The 22160-nt window shown below is 38.3% G+C and overlaps 1 protein-coding gene across 1 annotated transcript; it reads right to left on the bottom strand.

The window, feature by feature from the left end:
- Positions 1–525: 525 nt before the first annotated feature.
- l3mbtl1 (L3MBTL histone methyl-lysine binding protein 1) lies at positions 526–22049 on the bottom strand. Its single transcript, XM_042491814.1, has 22 exons — positions 22026–22049; positions 19976–20171; positions 18080–18267; positions 16297–16426; positions 14642–14804; positions 14237–14375; positions 12577–12625; positions 11931–12019; positions 10803–10907; positions 10496–10631; positions 9690–9781; positions 9131–9282; positions 8342–8418; positions 7976–8061; positions 6820–6930; positions 6105–6246; positions 5481–5583; positions 5160–5348; positions 4435–4484; positions 3313–3470; positions 3162–3224; positions 526–1915 (listed from the first exon to the last, which is right to left on the bottom strand). The coding sequence occupies exons 2-22, from the start codon at positions 20139–20141 to the stop codon at positions 1781–1783; spliced, it is 2523 nt and encodes an 840-aa protein (XP_042347748.1). The 5' UTR covers positions 20142–20171; positions 22026–22049; the 3' UTR covers positions 526–1780.
- Between the last annotated feature and the right edge of the window lie 111 nt (positions 22050–22160).

Consider the following 22160-nt stretch of genomic DNA (forward strand, 5'->3'; position numbering starts at 1 on the left):
ACAGTTGTGCTAAAACGCCAATGCAAAGTGTCCTTTTCATCTACCAAGAATTGCAAAAATAATAATTTAAGATCTTTTGCATATAGATATAAAAACTCAAAACACTATTGTTTCTGTTCTCTCACTCAGATTCTATATAAGAGGGTAACATTTTAATTCACAGCTCCTGTATCACTTGAGTTTTCACATTAACAGTGTGGTGACAAAGTACAGTGTGGAGAAGTCAAACACAAATGACTAATACTGCAGGATGAGCGGGAAACTGAGCAAAGTGATCCTCCCTGTTTTAACTTGTTCATCTGTCACAAACCTTTTCCCAGCAGTCTGAACAAAGTAGCTTATTTATTTAATTGTAACTGTGATATCAAGTGTTACAGAATACAGTACATCTGTCTCAACATTTTATTGCACAAAATTTGAGGCTTGTTGGAGTCTCACTGACCAGCCTCATCTACTGCATTTAACTCCTTTTTTTGCCCCCCCCCCCCCCCCTCCCTTGTCTACAATCCTCCCCATATCCTCTCTTTTACTTAACCTTCATTATTTCACAATTTATCAAGTATTTCAGTATTTTTCCCTGTATTGTTGATTTCACCTTTTTAAGCTAATAATTTAGTCCAAATCTAGGCACAGTACTCATGAAAATGCTGTCATGTTTAAACTTTCTTTCCCCAAAATGTATCTTGAGTTCACCTTGGCCATCTGGCCTGTATTAAAGGGACATTTCACCCCAAATCAAAATTGCATATTTTCACTCTTACCTGTAGTGATAATTATCACTCCAAACTGTTTTGGTGTGAGTTTCTGAGTGTTGGAGATATTTGGCGTAGAGATGTCTGACTCCTCTCCGATATAACAGAGCGAAATGGCGTTTGGCTTTTGGCTGGGTTACTCAAAACAACCCACAGATCTTCTCATGAGCAGTTTAATGTGGGAGCTATTTTCTCTCTACAAAACTACACTCGCCCCCGCCAACCGAATCACCACGCAGTAGGATGCTTAAAAGAGGCTCACAACAGCATCAGATGCAAACATTTATAGCATCCTTGTCAATTGAGCTGTAAAAAAATATGTATTTTTAATTTTTGGGTGAACGGTCCCTTTAGGGCTTGCACCAATAGTAATGATTCTAATTCAGGAAGTAAAAGTACCAATAGTACTAGTATCTCCTGTGTGACTGTGAGCGGCAGCAAAATGCAGACTCGGCATCAACAGAAGAACAGGAAGGTAATGCAACAGAAAAATCTGTTCCCATCTGCCTGATGTGCACTTCCTCGATAATGATACAGAACCTTAAACTCCTCAGCAAATTGCGACTTTTGTTCTGAATTTATAATATTTCCACTCAAGCTTTTATTGCACAAATTTGAACTCAGCATCAAAAACAGGTGGTTGCAAATATACTTATTATGTGTAACAAATGCAAAACGTTACCAGTGAGATTTGGGCTGTAAAGTTGTGAAAACCACCAAACATTTGATATTTCACCTTCTCCACATCAGCCTCCTTCTATCCACTCCCCACACCAATCTGTCCATCATCTTTATGACATCACTGCTAAAATATATCTGTATTTTCTTAATTCTCTTCCAACATCTCCATTATGTCTACTTTAAACCCTGATCGGACCTACCCCCCGTCCCCTCCTCCCCGCTCTCCTCTCTGATGGGTACAGGACACCAAACACATGAAAAAGGGATCAGGGTATTTTCCCTGCAACAGAATGAATTTGGCACATGATGATTGGCGGCCCGACGCCCCCGGGCAGGTGAGGGTGAGATCACTTGAGTACCTCGTCTGTGCTCTTGAACATGAGGATGGCGTTGGAGATCTTGAGGGCGGGGCCTAGCTTGATGCTCATGATCTTCACAATGTCGGTCTGAGTCAGCAGCAGGAAGGCCTCCCCATCAATCATCTGGGGGAGACGCAGACACAACAGTGGTGATATAAATGGGCGTGGAGGTGAAAGGTCAAGAAAATGTAGGTTGTGTCACAGGGGTCAACAAAGTAATGTGATTATATAGGTGGCCAGAGGTGTTCAGTTGAGTCAGTTTCCTGAGATTAAACTTTAGGTTTTATTTTATTTTATTTTTTTTGTATTTTCACCTTTAATGGACAGTGATAGTGACACAGCAGACAGGAAAATGGGGGGTTAACATGCAACAATGGTCGCTGGCTAGAATCAAACCAGCAATGTTGCAGCTGTATGACCAAGGTGCAACCTGTTTGTAGTGTTTAGCAAATGTCATGTCCTGTGTCTTAACCCTTTGAAACCTATGCAAATGAGCTTGATTTCTCCCCAAAACATGGGGGAAAGACAGTGAGCAACTTAACACATGGCCCTAAAAAACAGCAAGAAATTAGTAAAAATGTACAAGAAAATGACCTGAAAATAAGCAAAAAAAGAAAAGTTAAAAAAAAAATGAAAACAAACAAGAAAATGCAATAGGAAATTTATAAAATCTATTTTTTTCTCTAACATAATTTTAAACATATAATTATAATTATTACAAATATAGTTTTCCAGACATTTCCCACTATTTTTTGATAATTTTATAATTGATCCTACTCATTTTTTAAAAACTGATCAACAGGTCATTTTCTTCATCACCTTTCACTATTATCATTTCTTTCTTTCCAAGTTGGTCATAGTCTTTTTCCCTTTTCTTTTTTTTTTTTTTTTTTTTTTGAGGGGGGGGGTCATCTTTATTTGACAGGACAGATTTTAACATGAATGGGGGAGAGAGAGAGGGGATGACATGCAACAAAAGGGACCGTAATCCATTTATGTAATCAATTTATGATCTCTAACAACGCTTTCTTTTGTCTGGAAAGTAACTTGTAACTATGTAACTAGTAAATGCAGTGGAGTAAAAAGTACAATGTTTCAATCTAAAATGTAGAAGAAATACTCAAATAAAGAACCTCAAAATTGAGTACATTTTGAGTACTTGAGTAAACATACTTAAATCTTTTCAACACTGCCTGCCTAGTGTATCATGTAGACGCTCTCCGCTGAAAGACACTTAACAAACTGTTGTTTTCACATCTGCAGTGCAACATGACAGTAAATACAGTATAGACTGTTTACATTTGAATACATCTGTAGCAAATGTAGGAGTTAACCTAATATTTTATTCACACACACTCAGAGATCTCACCTCTTCTTTGAAGAGACGAGCCTGTTCTTCACAGCCGATTAGATTCTGGACAAACCTGAAGACCTGCGGCACAAAACACATCAGATTTCAAATAATTAATCCAGTCGAGGAGAAGAAATAAAAACATAGTAAAGTGATAAAGTTTGCTCACCTCCTCAACGCTCCATGACGCCACCTGGCTGGCGTGAATGCCCTGAACGCCGGGCAGCAGCTTACAGTGCTGCTCCCAGCACAGAGACAGAGTCCTGTCGGACTGACTGCTCAGAGCTGACATGAACAGTGACGGATACATACCCTCTGAGGACATGTCTGAGGACAAACACACACACAAAAACAGGCCTGGGTACAACCTTTCTTGATTTATGATCACTCAGACAAATATTTCAGACTGAAACTGACGAAAGGTGATTATTTTTTAAGGCAGACATTTTGACACATCACAGAGGATAAAGCACAGGTGTAAAGAACTGGTGGTTAAATGCTTAGGTGGTCTGGCTTACAGTGAAACTTAAGCCAGACCGAGCCACCATTAAAACCCCTTAAACCTGAAGCGACATCGCTTTTCTTGTGCTGCTTTCAGATGCCCTTTGAAATTGTTCTGGTTTCTTTCAGAAACATGGAGAAAAAATGCTATGAGCAACTTGATAAGAAAAGTTACACAAATTTCAAGAAATTAGTAGATCAAGGATTTCTTTTTAAATAAGGTATAGAGAAAAAATATCCACAATTACATATCCAAAATTATGTTACAAAATTATTATAATTTTTGAGCATTTTTTCAAAGTCTTGTTTGCTTTGTTTTGTTTGTTTACTTTCTTTTTCTTTGTTTTTATTTATTTTATTTTATTTTTAATTTAATTTGATTTAATTAATTTTCTTCTATTTTTACTAATTTCTTGCTAATCTGGGGTTGATGTCTTCTTGGGTTGCTCATTGCCTTTTTTTTTTTTAAGAAATCAAACCAATGTGCTCAGATTTCAAAGGGTTCTAGCTGTGCTTTCCCTGCTAACACAAGTCAAAATGTGTGCTGTGAAAAAGCACTATAACCAAAGGCTTGTTCTCTGTATTTTTAGGATATGACCATTTTCCTGCCATAAAATTCAAAATCTTTAAAAACTAGTTGACTGCAGAGCAGAATTTGTTGCATCTGGGGAAAGATAAGAGACTGAGACAACATTCACATCTGCAGCTTTCACATGAAATCCATAATGAGCTGCAGAGTAAAAATCCTCTCAGCAAAGTAGGATATGTTCAGTGCTCAGAGAAAACTCACTCTGGTAGTCTCTTTGCTGGTTCTTCCTGTATTTGGGAGGACGGCCAATCCTGAAAATGGAGGAAATTATTAATGTGAGACAAATGTAAACATGTATGTATACACACTAGGGGCGTGCCATATCATATCATTCACAATGATACCAGTATAATTTTAATATGACAGAAACAATTAATATCACGATAATGGCAATATTTCAACTGGCATAATGACATCATAGCGTTACTCACAGCAACAACAAGCATAACCGAGAGTGAAATTGCTACCAGTTACTGTTGTTATTTACAAACTAAAAATTTTTATATACATTTTTACATTATTTATAATTTTTGAATATCTGCATCTGAATGTAAAACTAAAAGATATATGTTGCGAAGTTTGTATGTTCTTGAAATCAGTAAAAAGGCAAAACATGGCTGGCACACTGCAGGGCTCCAGTTATTATCTCTTTAATGCACCAAAGTAATAGTGAGGTTTTGAGCTGTGTTGCTCTTTGGTTCAGCACCTGCTCCAAGTTTAGATTGGATGTTTGTGCACACCTCTGTTTATGGTATTGAAATCAATAATAAAATATGTTTGTTTTTCAATATTTTGACATATCATCAAGAAAATCGTTATCGCCAAAATGCCCTGTAATATCATGACATTATTTTAGGGCCATATCATCCACCCCTAATACACACAGACAGACAGACACACACACACACATATACACACAGTTTTACCTGCCACGGTAGTGGGACTTCTTGGTCCTCTGGCCAAAGAAGAGGGTCCTCTTGCACTCTGAGTCCGACAGCTCGGCCTTCAGCCTTCCCTGGTTACGCTCGGCCAGCGGGCAGCCGGATATGCAGTGATGGGCTGTGAAACGACCGGTCACATGGCCTGAGCCATCACAACCAGGAGTTGGACACTTCCTGTTTCAAAGACAGAGCCCCGCAGTGCATTACAAAAGACATACAATTCCCTCCTCCTCAACCTGATGTCAGGTAATAGGCCTGGTGAACAAAGCTCCATTAAATGACCTGACAGAGTTGAGGTGAGCTGACCTGTTGTGGAAGCTGTACTTGTTGGCTCGGGGGTGGCTGATGGGTTTACAGGGAACAGAGGAGGGGTAGGTGGACTGGCCCATAGCAGGAGGCTCCCTCACACCTACAGACATCCAAACACACACAGATGAAGCCTCCCACGTGTACACGACACTCACAAACCCAAAGCATTTTGACAAGTCACAGCAGGAAAAGCAAAGGTGTTCACTAATAACATCAATGATGGCTCTGTTCTTTTCAAGTGTCCCAGTAAGCCATGACAGCGAGGCAGCATGCACAATACCAGGACTCTGATAGTTAAGCAGCTAAATATAATTTAGCCACCATTACTTTTCATTTTCACACCTCTTCTTTTTCTAGTGTGACTTGTTAAAATGCCTTGTGTGAAAAAGGCATATTAAAAATATTAATAACAGCAACAACATATACATTGTTTATCAGCAATATAGGCCTATTTCCATTTGTCAGTTGAAATTTAATTGACATGACACCATGGGGCATTGTAGGGACTATATTTAGCTGCATTATATGTGTTTTTGCTATGACTGAATGCTAGCTATCAAGAATCATTTTGAATTTTGTAGAACATCAACTTCCAGTTTTGATTGAAGAGCTCGTTGCTACCATGTGGCTGCTGTGTTTTGGTGTCCCGTGGGGGAACTTTGAGCGGGTGGCCGGTCGCCTCACACCAGCCTGCTGGGTGGATGTCGGGATGATCTGAGTCCATCCATTCATCATAGACGTGACTCCAGCCGTCGTAATGGACCTGCCGGAGAGGTAGAAATATAAAATACTATACATGCACACACACACTAAAACTGCACACAGCATAGAAACTTTTTACACCCTTTCAAAGCTGAGAAAATAAGCAAAATAAGAAAAAGAAAAAAGAATGGTAAAAACAGAAACAAGAAATGACCCCAAAAAAGGACTAAAATTGAACAAAACTTCTTTTTTTTCCTGTAACACAATGATAAATATATATAATTACAATAAATATGAACATAGTTATCAGGGTTCATTTAAATTTCCCCTTTTCTTAAAAGAATATTTTCAGGTCTTTTTCTTGTCCCTTTCCACAATTCTTTTTACAATTTGTGGGACATTTCTTGCCAAGTTGCTCACTGCCTTTCCCCCCATGTTTCTGAAAGAAATCAAACCATTTCAGGTTTCAAAGGGTTAAACAGGTTGTAAAAGGCATCTTAACGCAGCGCAAGAAAACTGGTAGCCATCCAGGCTTTAAAGGCTTAAGCAATATCACACACATACAAGGTCATGACCTTCATAACTTCAGACATTTAGTACTGAAATGTTCAGGAATATCTACACGCAGTATTACCTTAATGCGATGAGTCTCAACTTCCTCCACTGTGGCCACTCTGATCAGACCAGGACTTCTCTTGTCCACGGCCTCCAGTTTCATCTGAGGCTGGAAGCTGTGGGGCGCTCGCTGGAGGCAGAAAAACACACCGACTTGTACTTTCAACTAAACCTCCATTTATGTCTTTTATTTGATATTTTACAGTAGAGAGATGACAGGAAATGAAGGGGGAGAGCAATGGGAAATGCACAAAGGTCCTCGACAACACTTGAACCAAGAATGATCATGTTCAGCATCTTAACCCTTTGAAACCTGAGCAAATTGGTTTGATTTATTTCAAACATATGGGGAGAAGACAACAAGCAACTTAACAAGACATGGCCCAAAAATTTGCAAAAAAACATTTAAAAAGTACAAGAAAATTACCTGAAAATAGGAAATATAGCGAAACACCATAAAAACAAGGAAATCGAAAACTGAAAATTAATTGATTTTAAATATATGTATATATATATAATATATATATATATATATATATATATATATATATATATATGTGTGATGTGTGTGTGTGTGTGTGTGTGTGTGTGTGTGTATATATATTCCTGTTACATAATTTTGAATATAAAATTAAATATAACTATATTCTTTTTTTCCTTGCAATTTGTGGCACATTTCTTGCCAAGTTTGTCATTGTGTTTTCCTCATGGTTTTGAATGAAATCAAACCAACTGCTCAGGCTCAAAGGGGTGAAATAGCTTATGAAAGGCATCTGAACACAGCACAAGAAAACTGATGTCGATCCAGGTTTCACAGGGTTAAAGTGTTTTTACATCACATGAATGCGTTTTTTTGGTTTTTTTTTAGAATCTGTATACTTGAATCTGTAATGTAAACACCTAAACCCTGCCTATGTACTTACTGCAGCACTGTCAGTTGTAATCATATTCATAACATACTGAAGGCAACTGATTTGACTGGAACTGTAACAAACCATGCTTCTTATTAATTTTAATTAATCTGACATTTTCAGTCTCTTAATTCTGGCTTTTGCTTCACCGTTGCTGCTGTTTCCTTCCAGGCTGTATGACACATCCACACTACAGTTAAGTTTAACTCTTTTATATCGTACTGTGAAGTGAATTAAAATAGCACATTTATTCTGTGCTCTCACCACTTTAAAGGCGTCAGCGGACACCGCCTTGGAGCCAGTCTCCTCCAGGTAGCGAGACCAGGAGAACCGGCCCTGGTCCGGGTAATCTGGCACAGCAAATGATAATCACATCAGTCAATAAATCCAAACGCAAAAGTTCATCCACTACATTTTCCTCTTTTTTGTGCTAATCTTTGTGATTATGTCAAAGTTCATTCGTGCTCATTGAAACAAGTATATTTCAGGTATTTACATGTGTATTTATAAAGTACTGAATATATATTCAAAGGACACGAGGGATAGGCAGAGTTGTATTACAAGTTAATGATCCATGTTATGACTATGAACATGATTAAATTAATGATTAACAGGGAACACGGTGGTCACCTTGGGGTGGCGTTAGGGGAAGGTCCCTCTCCTGGCACCAGCCAATAGGGTGGATGTACGGACTGCTGGAATCACACCTGCGTAACAAACAAAAACATCTAGCGGTTTGAAAGTTTCACTGTAGGCAAAAGATAAATAACTGCAAGGTTTTCAAACTTTTAAAGCTTTTTGCTGATTTTTGTTTCGAGCTTTATTCTAACTGACTGAAATAACTGCATGTGACATATAAGGCCTCACTCATGATGGCAAACCCAGAACTGACTATAACCACACTGTACAGCTCAGCTGTGCACGTTAGCCTCTTTTAGCTCATCGTTTTGAGTTTATGACACCTTATTAACTGGTTCAGAGCCAGTATTAACCTAGTTTCCAGCAGCAGCTGTTTTCAGCACAGTGCTTAAAATCCTGCATGCTATAAACGAAACAACTGTACAGACAAACACGGCAACTTTCACACAGCCAAGGGCTCGACTGCAACTGTTTCTCTACATGGTAAGATACCATGGGAGTTTGTTTTAGAGTTATTTTTCCTCTTAATTGTAAAAAAGACACATTGTTGTCTTTATGGTTTTGGTCTGCTTCCTGTCCACACTGACTTTTTACAAATGAACCAAGCAAGTATGAAGTTATACAGACTGGACAGTTTGATCAGCGTTTCTTTGGCAGTTTCACAAAATTTCACAAACTTTAGTTTCTCCACAGCTGCTGAGTAACATCTTTCTTCTAGATTATTTCTTCAGTCATTTTCCAGAGCCCATACAGTACACCCCCACTGGGCTGGAGGCTCACCAGTAGTCGTATGTGTCATCCCAGTTGTCAAAATGAACCAGGAAGCGGTCGTCCACCACGTCAGTGACGGTTGCTACACAGATGAGGGAGGGGTTCATACGGTCGACGGCCTCCAGCTTCATTCCTATCTCGAAACTGCACTTCACATCAGTCTAAACAGAAAGCAGAAATATTAAAGACTAAGGGACAATTCACAAAGGGAAGAAGAAACCGACGGAGCTGTGGACAAGCTGATAACTTTATTCAGCTTTGTGACTGTCTTTAAATGTGTTTATGAATTCACTAATCAAAAAAAATGTGCCAGACTGCTTCAGTTTCAACCAAAGCTTGAACACTGTTTACATTATACATGAGCTTGCAGAGGGAAGTCAACATCAGCCCAAACAAGCATAAAGCTTCTGATGTTCTGGCATTAAATATTAAACAAAAATCAGACAAGACTTTGGCACTTTTTTTCTTTGGTTATTGAGTTTTACTTTTTATCCACCCTAAATCTTTCACCTCATCCATTGATGCTCGTAGATAATACAACTACCGTATATCATATAGTGGCAGTTACCCTCCCAGGACTCGCAAAGAGTTCTTTGGGCGCCACTTGTGCTTTAGTCATCCTCAGGTAGTTGGACCAGGTGAACTCCTCCTCTTTACAGCCTGCAGGAAACACAGAGACAAGAAAAGAGGATTAAAATGATTCATATTTGGTGAAACAGCCCATAATTTAAAGGAATAGTTCGAAGTTTTGGGAAACAGCTTGCCTGGTTCTAAGGCCCACTCTACACATACAAAGGTATTTTTTAAAACAGGGGTTTTCCCTCTTTTGTTCTCAAAAAAAAGAAGAAAAGAAATCCAATCCACTTACATGAAAACGCAAAAACACAAGCAGGCAAGAACAACAGGCAGCGATAAAGTGCCCTAAGGACATGCAGAAATCACCACGAAGATGGTATCAGCCAATCAGAGGTCAGAAAAAAAAATATTTGGCTCCCAGAGGGCTACCTGCAATCGGCAGACGAGGTCATATGCAGATTTTGTTTACAGAGATTAGCTAAAATAAGAGACGCACAGAAGAGGAAGTCTATATCCGGATATCTGCAAGCTACATCGGATCAGTCTGAAATATTGGCCCTCACCCCTTAGGCTTTATCCGTGTCACACAACAGCCAATGCACTCTGAGACTGCCTTTGGACAGAGTAAATGAAAGTAAATGAGTGGCTTTCCCAAAATGTCAACTATTGCTGAATATTTGTCTAGTGAAAGATGAAGATGAAGCACAAATGAAGGACAGGGTTTTTTGTCCATGCTATCAAATTCTCTTTACAATCTATTTGGTCTTTCAATATGTCCAGAGTGTTGTGACCTCTGACCTTTGGGAGTGTGCAGTTTGTGTCCTGTGCTTTCACACCAGCCTGCAGCGTGGATGTCAGGGGAGTTGGCATTCACCCAGAAGTCGTGGCAGTCGGAGTAGCCGTCAAAATGAAGCCGCAGCCGGTAACCGCAGACCTGGGTGATGACATGATACGTTAGAGAAACACAAGCAGGCTGGAGAAGGCGACACCGGGCTGAACTCTTCTGCATGCAAAAGCAACCTGTGAAGGAGCTATGATTTTAAATCCTTAATAATCAGCCGGACCATTAAGATTCATCGACCGTGTTAATGGACGTCTATCTCACCTCGGCCACGGTGAGAACAAAGTACATGGACGGATGCTGCGGGTCGATGCCTTCCAGCTTCATCCCCTGCTTAAAGCCGTTCTTAACTGTTGGCACCCTCTGGGTCTGGACACATGGAATAAAAAGAATATATTGCAGTATGGACTATAGAGATTAAAATAAACTAAAATGAATACAAAATATACACAATGGAGAGAATTATATTCAAACTAAGAACCTAAACTGATATTTTTGATGAAAACTGGTCAAAAGAGCTTAACCATTTGTCAGCTATAAGGCTGATTTTGTATAGCCGTAATAGATACATGTTATGGGCATCTTTTCCAACTTCAAATATATTTTGTTTCCCCCAGAGAAGTACTAATACAGGTTGACTAGAATGTGCAAGTATATGGACGTGTGCTATTGTGTGTGTATGTGTGTATACGCATGCATGTGTGTATACGCGTGCATGTGTGTATTTATGTATGTATATTTGTGCAGATTTTGCTTTTACTTAAGGAGGATCTTTTCTTAGCTTTATTATTCATTTTTGATTTATTGTAAGGATATGTTGTGTCCGGTGAATACATATGTATCACTTTGTTTTGTACACTTTGTTGTGTACTTCAAAAGAAAGTCTAATAAAAAGTAAATTTAAAAAAAGAAGAAAAAATGAAGGACGGTGGGAAACTGGATAAGGATAACGAACAAAGAAAATGTGAGAACACAGAAAATGAAGATTACAGTTTTTATCATTCTACTTAAAATGTTTCATCTTTTCCTGCTGGAACAGAAAGTCTCCTCAAGACAAAACTTTTGATGCAAAAATGTTTTGATTATTAAAGAAATAAATAACTTTAAAACGAAACTCCCTCAACCCCATAATCCTTAACAGAATATTAATGTTTGCCCTTCAGCTGCAAGCATCTCGCTCTCCCAGGTAAATTTACATTTCTCATTTCCTTCCTCGACAATGCAGCACTATTTTTTCACTCGGGGCGATAGATGAGTCCCTGTGCTATAGGCAGAGCTGCAGTGGTAGTAAAAAAAAGCAGTAAAAAAATCATGGGCACACTGGGTGAGCCTGTGAGAGCACAGCAGTAGCTGAGCCTGAAACTGCAGTCTGGATATTAAACTCAAACGTACCTCTTGGAAAAGCTTGTTGGGCGCAGCAACAGCTTTGGTTTCTTCCAGATACTGAGCCCACGTCCACTGCTCCGTCTTACTGTCTCCAGCTTCACCAAAAATATTTGAATTATTCATTCAAAGTCATTAGTGCATTCTTCAATGAAAGAGAACAAGGAAAAGAAATTAATTTAATGAACGTAAAACAGGAAATAAATTAGGAAGGAGGGAAAAGACTCCCTAAGCAGCTAATGTTTGATGATACTGTAATTTCACACACAAGTTCTGAGTGAAAATATTCATCTCAGTGGAATCCCACTCTCTCTCACTCACTCTCTTTTTTTAAATTGAAAGAAATGTACTTAAAGGTCAGAAAAGGACAGGATAAAAGGTATTGAAGACATGCAAACGCTGGATAAAAATAACAGGATTACTTAACACTAACACAACAAACACAACTCATGACCGATAGAGTCACAGAGACACTGATTCAAGGTGGTGTGTAATTGCATTAGACTGTCAGGGATATGTTGTCATGTCGTGACGTTACATCTGTATGTGAGGACAGAACAAAGAAAAGGACAGATGCAGTGCACAGCAAACAAATATGCAAAGAAAACAATAAAAGATGACATATCAGACAAAAGTGAAAAATGATTAGTCCAACCTCCTCTGATGAGTCTGCCATCTGCTTTAGAATCATCCATTTTTTCATCCTACAAAGACATATAGATGTTAATAACATTTACCTATAAAAGTTTACCTTTAAAAAATGAGTTACAAAGTGCTTTAACAGGCAAAGCAAAAGCAGGATGCCCAGAAGGCTACATTACAAAAGAAAGCCAAACAGTAAGGCCAAACAAAAGCAAGACAAAATTAATAAGTAAGTACAAATAATAGAAGAAATCAAAGGACAACCCTAAAAAGACAATATCACATAAAAGCTAGTCTATAAAATGGGTTCAAAGAGGTGAATAAAGTCACAGATGAGCCTTGTCTCCTTGGGGAGGTTGTTCCAAAGCAGAGAGGCCCTCATGCTGAAAAGTGTGGTCACCATTTGATTTAAGCCTCGACTTGACATCATCAGCCATAAAACCACTCACTTAGTCACCCGCACACTCATCACTGTAACCTGTATTCCTCAGTCAACTGGCCATCGCTTCATACCAGACAACAGATCCACTGATATCAGTTCACTAATGAAACTATAACTGGCAAATCCCCTCCATGTCTCCGCTCACGACTCAATATCTCCAACAGTAACTGACATTTCCATTCCTTTAATAACTCATTAAAAGCAATAGCTGGTGATCACTGCACCTGTTTGAGAAGCCGCCTCTCAGGAGCAAGGAACATTGATCGTTATTGTTGTACATACTGTACATATTGTGATGTTTTAATTTTGTCTAATGATGTTTTATTGCACCAGCTGTATCTATGTTTGTATGTTTTGAATTGACTTGCATCTTGTCACTGCCTCCTGACCAGATCATCATTGTTAAAGACAATAGGTTTTCAATTGACCTAAATGAAGATAAAATAAAAATAATTTCAGAGTTGAGTTGGAGTTTCTGAGGCTGTGAACTGGTTCATAATGGGGGGCAACATTTCTGCTTTATAACTTGGGCCAGGCCCAGAAATGCTTTAAAAGGTATCAGTAAAATCTTAAAATCAACTTTATATCAAAGAGGAAGCCAATGGAAAGAAGTCAGGATCTGGGTGGTGGGATGCTGTCTGTTAAAACCAGTAGCTAAGAGACAATAGGCCATACAGTCACTGAATTAAGAAAAAAAACAACTTTTGTATTATTTGCAAGGAGTATTTGACCCTGGTCTGCTTTATCAACCTTTTCAAACCTGAGCAAATTAGCTTGATGTCTTTCAAAAACATGGAAAGAAGGCAATGAGCATCTTAAGAAAAATAAATGAAAGAGAAGTTAAAGAAAGGAGAAGAACAACAACAAAACAAAACAAAAAGACAAGGAAATTACCTGTTAAAAAGTGCTGAAAATAACAATAATTCTGAAACATAATTATGAATTATGATGCAATTATGATAATAATAAATATAGTTCTCTGGATATTTTTTCTTCACTAATTTTCTAAATCGACTAAATTTCTTTCCAAGTTGCTCATTGTCTTTTATACCATGTTTTTAAGAAGAAATCAAACCGTTTTGTTCAGGGTTCAAAGGTTTAAAAGGCATCTAAACGTAGAACAAGAAAAGTGATGTCAGTCCAGGTGTCAAAGGGTTAACATTACTTAAAATACTTATAGAAATGATATGACAGCATCTGGTTGTTAAATGGAGTAAAGAAAATGTCTTACTGTGCCTTCGATGTCAGAGTCTTCCTCAGAGGGACTCAGGTATTCCTTCCTCTTCCTCTTCCTCATGGGTTTCAGGTGATCGGGGTTAAGGGAGGACACCCTGCCGCCGGCTGGCACCTTCTCCACCCCGACACTCCTCCTGAGGTGCAATGAGGACAAGCACAAAACACTCACCAGTCTGCAGTCTGTTCCCTTCTTTTCTATTATCAAGGTATTTCTTTCCGTCTTCTACTCTCCATTGCAGGATTGATTTCTGTTGTTAAGTTTCGGTACATCCTTTTGTGTCGACACATCTACTTCAGTAAGTTTTTTTCATCACTGACAACCAAAACAAACAGCCTTCTAGACGGCGTGTGTGCCAGCATATATATTTGTAAAGCTGCATGAAGGAGAAGCAGCTGTTACTTGTCAGTGACGGGCTCTCTGCGCAGCTCCTCCGTGTACGTCCTCTGAGCTCGGGGATCATGGTTCTGTTGTCCCAGTCCAACCTGAATGTCATGTTTGACCGGCACCATTCGCTCCGGCTCCACGGCTGCGCCTCTCACAGAGCCCGCAGGAGCCGACACATCTGACATATAAGAAACAGGTGAAGTCATTAAAAGGCTTCGGATGAAGACTGATACAGGTTAACCCTGTGAAACCTGAAATTACATCACTTTTCTTGTGCTGCTTTCAGACGCCCTTCACAAGTATTTAAACGGATTTCTTTCAAAAACATGGGAAAAAAGGACAATAATCGTAAGAACTGTTCAACAAATTGCAAGAAATTACTAGATTTACATTTTTTTTTTTTAAAAAGCTAGGAAAAAAGACAAAAGGTAGGTAAAAGTCTATTTGTAATGATCATAATTGCATATTTTAAATGGTGTTACAGAACAATTACAATTTGTAAGTACATTTTCTAAGTCTTGTTTGTCTTGTTTTTTTTTGTTGTTTTGTTTTTTATGTATTATTTTATATTAATTTTCAGGTAATTTTCTAGTACTTTTTAGGCATTTCTTGCTAATTTCAGGGTAATTTTCTTCCCTGGTTGCTAATTTTCTTTTTTTTAAAGAAATCAAGCCAATTTGCTCAAGTTTGAAAGGGTTAATACTACAGTAGGTAACATTTATGGAAAAAACCTTTTGTCATATTTACTGAAAGTGTCACGACATCCACAATCATTATATGTCGTCCTCCTATCACCTCTAATGGCATTTATTGAAATCTAGCATGACTCACAGAGAACATCCTGTCAGAGCTGAGGAGTCTGTAATGCAGCTGTCAGTCATGTCAGTCACTGGCCATGAACTGCGGTCAAACGTCAAACTAGGACTCATTGATCAAATATGACTCAAGATTCTGTTACATGTTGCATTTTAAAAAAAAAATCAGTGAACTGCTTAGCTGAATGAGAAAGTTTCTGACTCAGACGCCATGTCGAAAACAGTGTAACTGTTTTGAAAATTCAGCTTGGCCCACCAGCAGGAGCAACCAACTACACTGTTGAAATTGAATATCTAAATTTAAAAAATATATATTTTTGCTGTCCTTCTGTCCTTGGTGTTTTTTTTATTTATTTAAATTTCCTTTACTTATTTCATGTTGGTGATGCTACTGCAATAAAAAGATATTACTTACTTACTATTTTTTCAGCTATATTTGATTTTTTTCTTTCAAAGGTGAGTGATGCCTGCTTGATATCATTAACATGAAGCTGCAGCTGCGCTCTCTTCACTTTTTAAGAGGAGCTCTGCTGCAGCTGATGTAATTATTGCTCAAGTGATCATTGAAAAGGATATGCTGTGAAATACTTCAAATAACACTGCAGTCATGTATAGAAAATAACAGTCCTGATCAGGCATGAGACCTGCAACACCAGGAAATGCACTCTGAGTTTTTATTCCTTTTTATTCTTGTGCACTGAAGCCTAATAGAAGATATGTGGTGAATCTAAAACCAAAGCCAAGTAGAGCTTCACTGTGTCTAATTTAGTGTCAGATGTTGAAATTGGCATCAACTGCAGTATTCTTGTGTTCAGTCCCTGACGTTATTAAAGCTTTATGTAAGCATGTCTGTACCTGGCTTGTCTGCTGGAGCACTGTCTGACTCAGCTGATCTCCCAGAAGTCCCTGCTGCTGGTTCAGTGGTGCTGCTGGTGGTCCCTGGGGTGATCAGTGTGCTCAGCGTTCCTACGTCACTCACACAGAACTACCACACACACACACAGACACACACACACACACACACACACACACACACACACACACACACACACACACACACACACACACACACACACACACAAACAGATCCAACCGGTTACATGTGTCTTGATGTTTTATTACGACGTTTTTGTCTATCCATCCCTTTTTCTCACCAAAACTATTTATTAGATCAATTTAACTCTTTGAAACCTGGAGTGATATCACTTTTCTGCGTTCATACACCCTTCATAAGTATTTAAACCTGTGAACCCCTGAGCACATTATGGATTGTGATTATAACAATAATAATCTCTTTAAAAAAACTTTTTTGTGCAACTTTTTTATGAAATGTACCACAAACTGCAAGAAATTAGTAGATTAATTATGATCATAATTACACATTTAAAATTATGTTGTAGAATTATTATACATTTTAATCACTTTTTGTTGCCATTCACTTATTGCTTATTTCTCTACTTCCATTTTCAGTGCATTTCACTACTCTCTTTGACACTCTTTCATTTTAATGTTTCAGGATTTTAATGGAATATTTTTCTTCTTCGGTAATGTAGAAAATTAACTGATACAGAACTGCAATGCTTTACAGTATGATTTGCATTTAATTTTGCACCACTTGCACTATGTCCAACTCACACATGTACAGTAAAATTATGCCCACTTCTCATTTAAGTCATTATGTTGCTGTGTTGAATGTGTGTTGAATAATTTAAGAGTAAAGTACTTTATCTTTAAACATGTGAGTTAAAAGGTGTCTGACTTAAACCTGATCCCCCATCATAGAGGCACTAAATGCATGATGTGACTGCATCTAGTTAGTCTACTGGGACCAGATTGTCACTTATTAGCAATAAAGCTCTATTTTTTTTAATTGCTTTTGGCATTTCTGCTTTTATATGACAGTTGCTAGTTAAGATAGAGAAGAAAAAATGAATATAAGATGTAATACTACCTGGTACATGGTATTTTCACAGCATCTTCTAGTTTTTAAATGTATATTATTATTATTATTATTATAATTATTATTAGCATTAGTGTTATTGTTATTATTATTGTTGTTATTATTGTTTAATGAGTCAATTTTTATTATGTAAATTGTCAAATGATGTGATAAATGTTTTTTGCGACAAAATCCAAAATTAAAAAATAATTCAGTGTAGCAAAACATAAATCTGAAAAAGACAACAAATCTTCACATTTTCAGAAATATTTGGTATTTTTACTTGAAAAATTACTTCATGTGAATATTAATTATCACAGATTAAACCTACTCAGTTCCTCCCCTAAGCATATAAGAAAGAATCAAGTAATGCAATATTTTTTTCGGTTTCTCATGAAAATTTGTCTGTTTCCTGATTTTTGACCGATTTGCACCTTGTTTAGTGTCATGTGACTGCAGTTGATCTGGTGAGCAGAGGTTTCCAATGATGTGTTACTCTAACTGCTGTGGGAAAAAGATCAATCAGACTTTACCAAGTGAGCCACCAGGATGATCTATAAAGCTCTTTAAGAAGAAAACAAGCCAGGGAATACAGTTAGAAATCCTCTCTAAATTATGATGCTGTGGGGGAACTGCAGCTACAACTGAAACAACTGAATAACTTTACAACACATATTAAAACCAGAAACATCACTTTACCTTAAGGTTGCTGCTGGGCAGGATGGCCATCCCCTCCTTCCACTCTAGGACATGGACGATGCTACAAGCCCCGCCCACCTGTGCTGTTAGGGTGGGTGTGGTCGCCTCATTGACCCTGCCTCCTTTACCTGGGTCTCCCATGGCAACCGCTGGAGTCACCTCCAGCTTTTGATGGCCGGGAGCAGGAGCTGAGAAAATTCATTCAGATCACTGAAGAGAGCACAGTCATTCATTTGGTTTTGTCCTCAAAGAAAAGGAAACGTATCTTGTATGCCTACATTACCCACAATGCAACTCAACTACCAAGAGTCCAGCATGAGATTTGAGTGTGTTACCTGTGATTCATTTGGTTTTGTCTCAGACGTGTCATTGAAAAATACCAGAGTCTGAGCATGAGATGTTTGTGAGTGTGGTCGTGTCATTGAAAAATAGTGGTCTCAAAGAGTGATGCTGTTGTCTGCTGCTTGGCAGTCGTCTTGCCTAGGGTGTCACCACCATCACATCAACCTCCTAGTGCTGAATCTGAAGTACGTCATACATATGAAAAATACAAATGCTACATATCCATGGTCTGCCAAGTACGATGCCAGTATCTTATTGTGGCGACTGGGCTGCTGGTACGCTCACCCATTTCTATCGCCACACCTCCAGATTTCTTTTTCCTTTTCAAACTTGTAGTCTTTAGCCCTAACTGACATTACTGACGCAGCTTCCTCTGGAGCCACGAAAGTCTTGACACAACTTTTTCACATATGTAGTTGCACCACCAAGACCTGTGGACAGACTTTGAGGTGTATAATCAGTTGACTTCCTCTTTTTTGCCATGTAAAATGGGCAAATAATCTTTGTTTCAGTTGTGCAGAAAGATTATCATTATATCTACACCTGAATTTTCCCTCCACAGATCATTATTATCAATATTATCTTATCGTCTATCTGAATACTGACTCAGAGCCAAAAGAACAATCCCCTGCAAGCATCACATTTCAAAGGTGGTAAATGGACCTGCAAGTGGACTTGCACTTTTATAATGCTTATAAGTGCTTTCACACTACGAGCTGCATTACACACACATTCACACACCGGTGGCCGAGGCCATCGCACAAGGTGCCACCTGCTACTCAGCTATGAAACACGCTCTTAAATACGCACTCACACACCGATGGAACAGCCATCAGGAGCAATTTGGGGTTCAATATCTTACCCAAGGATACTTCGACATGTTGACTGGAGGAGTTAGTCTGATTAAAGGGCAACCCACAGCTACACATGTGGTACACACATGTTGTTTTTTTCAATAAATAAATCACTTGTATGTAAATACTCAGACATACAGTTAAAGTTAAGCTACCGGTGCTCCGATGTTACACTCTCATTTGAATGTCAAAAGAGGTCAGAGGTCAGGGTCATGGTCTAAGGGGGATATTTAGCCTATACCAGGGGTGTGAAAACTTTTTTTGAATGGGGGCCAAATTAGATGGTGTGAAAGTACCTGAAAGACAGCTGCTTCTCGCATCATACGGGTTATTATTATTATTATTATTATTATATTATTATTATTATTATTATTTAAATCAACATAAAATGACACGAACACAACTGTTTCATCTTTAAGTGAAAATGTCTTCAACTTTGCACCGCTCCAGAAAGCAGCAGCCTTTACCGTCGGCTAAATGCTTCTTTCCTGTTTGTTACCTTGCAGGAAATATCTGGTATTAGGAAACTATTAGTTTGCTTGTTTACCTTCTGTTTACAAAATCCACTAGTTTTGCCTACGCAGTTGAACGTCTATAAACTACATGAGTGTCCTGCCATCATGAGGTGAATGAAAATAAATGTAAAGTGATCTCTGTAAACTCCGTGTGACCACACTGCCAGTCTCAGAGCTGTGCTCACCTGGCAGGAGGAAAGCTGTGGTGGTGTGGGTTTGGGGCCGAGCCTTCTTGGTCACACCTTCATTCCCACAGATGAGGACAGCTTCACTGGGGGACGAAGAGGACGGGTCCAAAGGGGCGCGATCGGGTTCTTTGGGTGGAGCCTCCATGTTTACTTTGGCACTCATACCGGCGTCCCTGTCCCTTACTCCGGAGCGCTGGAGAGGACAGAGTGTGTGGAACAGGACAAAGTAATGCTCTCTGCTGCAAAGGAATAACTGGGTAACATCATATATTAATTTTACCTGTTATATCTTTTCTCTTTAGTCTTTTAAGTCTCTATCCTTTAATATGTTTTATATTGTATTGTTCTGTAAAGCACTTTGAATTGCCCTGTTGTATTAAATGTATGGGTCAAATAGGTATTGCATGTTTGATGGATTATAAATCCCCTTGAGACAAATTGGTTGATTTTGGCCTATATACATGAAATAAACTTACATGAAATACATGAAAGTTATGGATCCTCCGCCCAACCATCCACCTTTTCTTTTTTTAAACAGTAATTTGATTTATCTCAATATTATTCTTTTTCTTTTATCATTAATTATAGTTGTATGAATGCAATGCAAATCAACAAAAAGGGAGACATAATCAGTGGTGGAAAGTAACTCAGTACATTTAGTCAAGTACTGTACTTATGTACATTTTGAGGTAGTGGTACTTCACTTTCTGATACTTCAGAGTTCTACTCCATCTCAGAGGCTAGATGTTGTACTTTTACTTTACTGTCATTATAGCTTTAGTTACTAGTTCCTTTCCAGATTTTTATTATTGAGAGAAAATATAATCAACTGATAAATAATAATTTATATAATAAATTAAGCTACCCAGCAATATATAAGTGAATAAAAATTGAGCTACACCTTTACCAGCTGCAACACTGAAATGATGAACACATTAATGCATTTATAATTATAATCCAATGATGTATAAATTATTCTGAAATGGGACAAATTCTGCATGAGGTGTACTTTTACCTTTGGTACTTTAAGTATATTTGATACTTTTGTACTTTTACTTAGTAAATATTTAAATGCAGAACTTTTACCTTTACTTTTCTGCACTGTGGTATTGCTACTTTTACTTAAGTAAAACATCTGAATACTTCTTCCATCACTGGACATAATAGACAAGTTATGCAAAGACCTGAGCACACTTTGGTGCTGTTCACAACATATAAAATCAGACCAGCACTATTTTTAGATTAGATGAGCATGTACCCTCCGCCACTAAGCTCTACTCTCCCTTTTTACCCCTTACCTTCATTTTTTCCCCTAAAATGGCTGAGACATATGGATTAAGATCTAAATTTATTCTAAAACTATCAGAAAATATTTTCATATTTTCCCCAACTTCAGACATGATTAAATAAGTTTTGAGGGTGCAATTTGCAGAGTGACAGCAGTGTTCCTCCATGAAAAGCCCTGACCCCGTGTGACTTTTTAACAGCCATCCATTACCTCCGGTGAAAAAAGACAATGGTGACACATTCACACACACACATATTTACGCACAAGCGTCCAAGTCCACACACACACACCGAAAAAAATCATTTCAGTTAAAATGGCGGAGGCATAAAAAAAATCTTGAGGGAAAAAAATATATGTATAAAATCAGTGTCTGAAATCCTGTGAAAATCCCATTTAGTGAAAAATGAAGCCTGTCACCCGTTCCGAAAAATGAATGAGCAACATTTTCCCCTCACAACAACGTTAAGCATGTTATATATTTCAGTAATATCGGCGCGACTGCTTGTTTTTTTGAAGTATTTAACTCGACAGGCTAATTAAACGTGTGGCATCATGCATTAATATACACTAAAATGGAAAGCTTTGTGGTTTTGCTCAACGCCAAAACGCTTCACCTCAACAAATAAAAACATATCAACACTTGTACCCATTAAACAAATGTGTTTACGAGACACCCGTGTATGGCACAACTGAAGGAACAATATAAACGTGAAATAAATTCGTGTTTGCATTTCAATTCGGAACTGAAATTTGGCTTACCAGCTATGATCTCCTGCGGCTCCGGGGCTCCGACTGCGCATGCGTGGGCTCCCAGTACAGTCACCGCTCTTTGGCTGTTAATAAAACGCCAAAAAGACTTCTCGTGCAGCCGCTGCACTTCAAATGTAAAAATAA

Source organism: Plectropomus leopardus, chromosome 8, assembly GCF_008729295.1.
Source record: "Plectropomus leopardus isolate mb chromosome 8, YSFRI_Pleo_2.0, whole genome shotgun sequence".
Lineage (NCBI taxonomy): Eukaryota > Metazoa > Chordata > Actinopteri > Perciformes > Serranidae > Plectropomus > Plectropomus leopardus.

What these genes read in the sequence shown, in the direction of transcription:
- l3mbtl1 (XM_042491814.1), bottom strand. Translation starts at nt 20,141, where the DNA reads ATGAGTGCCAAAGTAAACATGGAGGCTCCACCCAAAGAACCCGATCGC. An exon ending in GATGACACATACGACTACTG is followed by an intron (nt 8,419 to 9,130) that starts GTGAGCCTCCAG and finishes TTTGTTACGCAG; the next exon opens with GTGTGATTCCAGCAGTCCGT. An exon ending in AAGTCCCACTACCGTGGCAG is followed by an intron (nt 4,485 to 5,159) that starts GTAAAACTGTGT and finishes CTCCATTTTCAG; the next exon opens with GATTGGCCGTCCTCCCAAAT.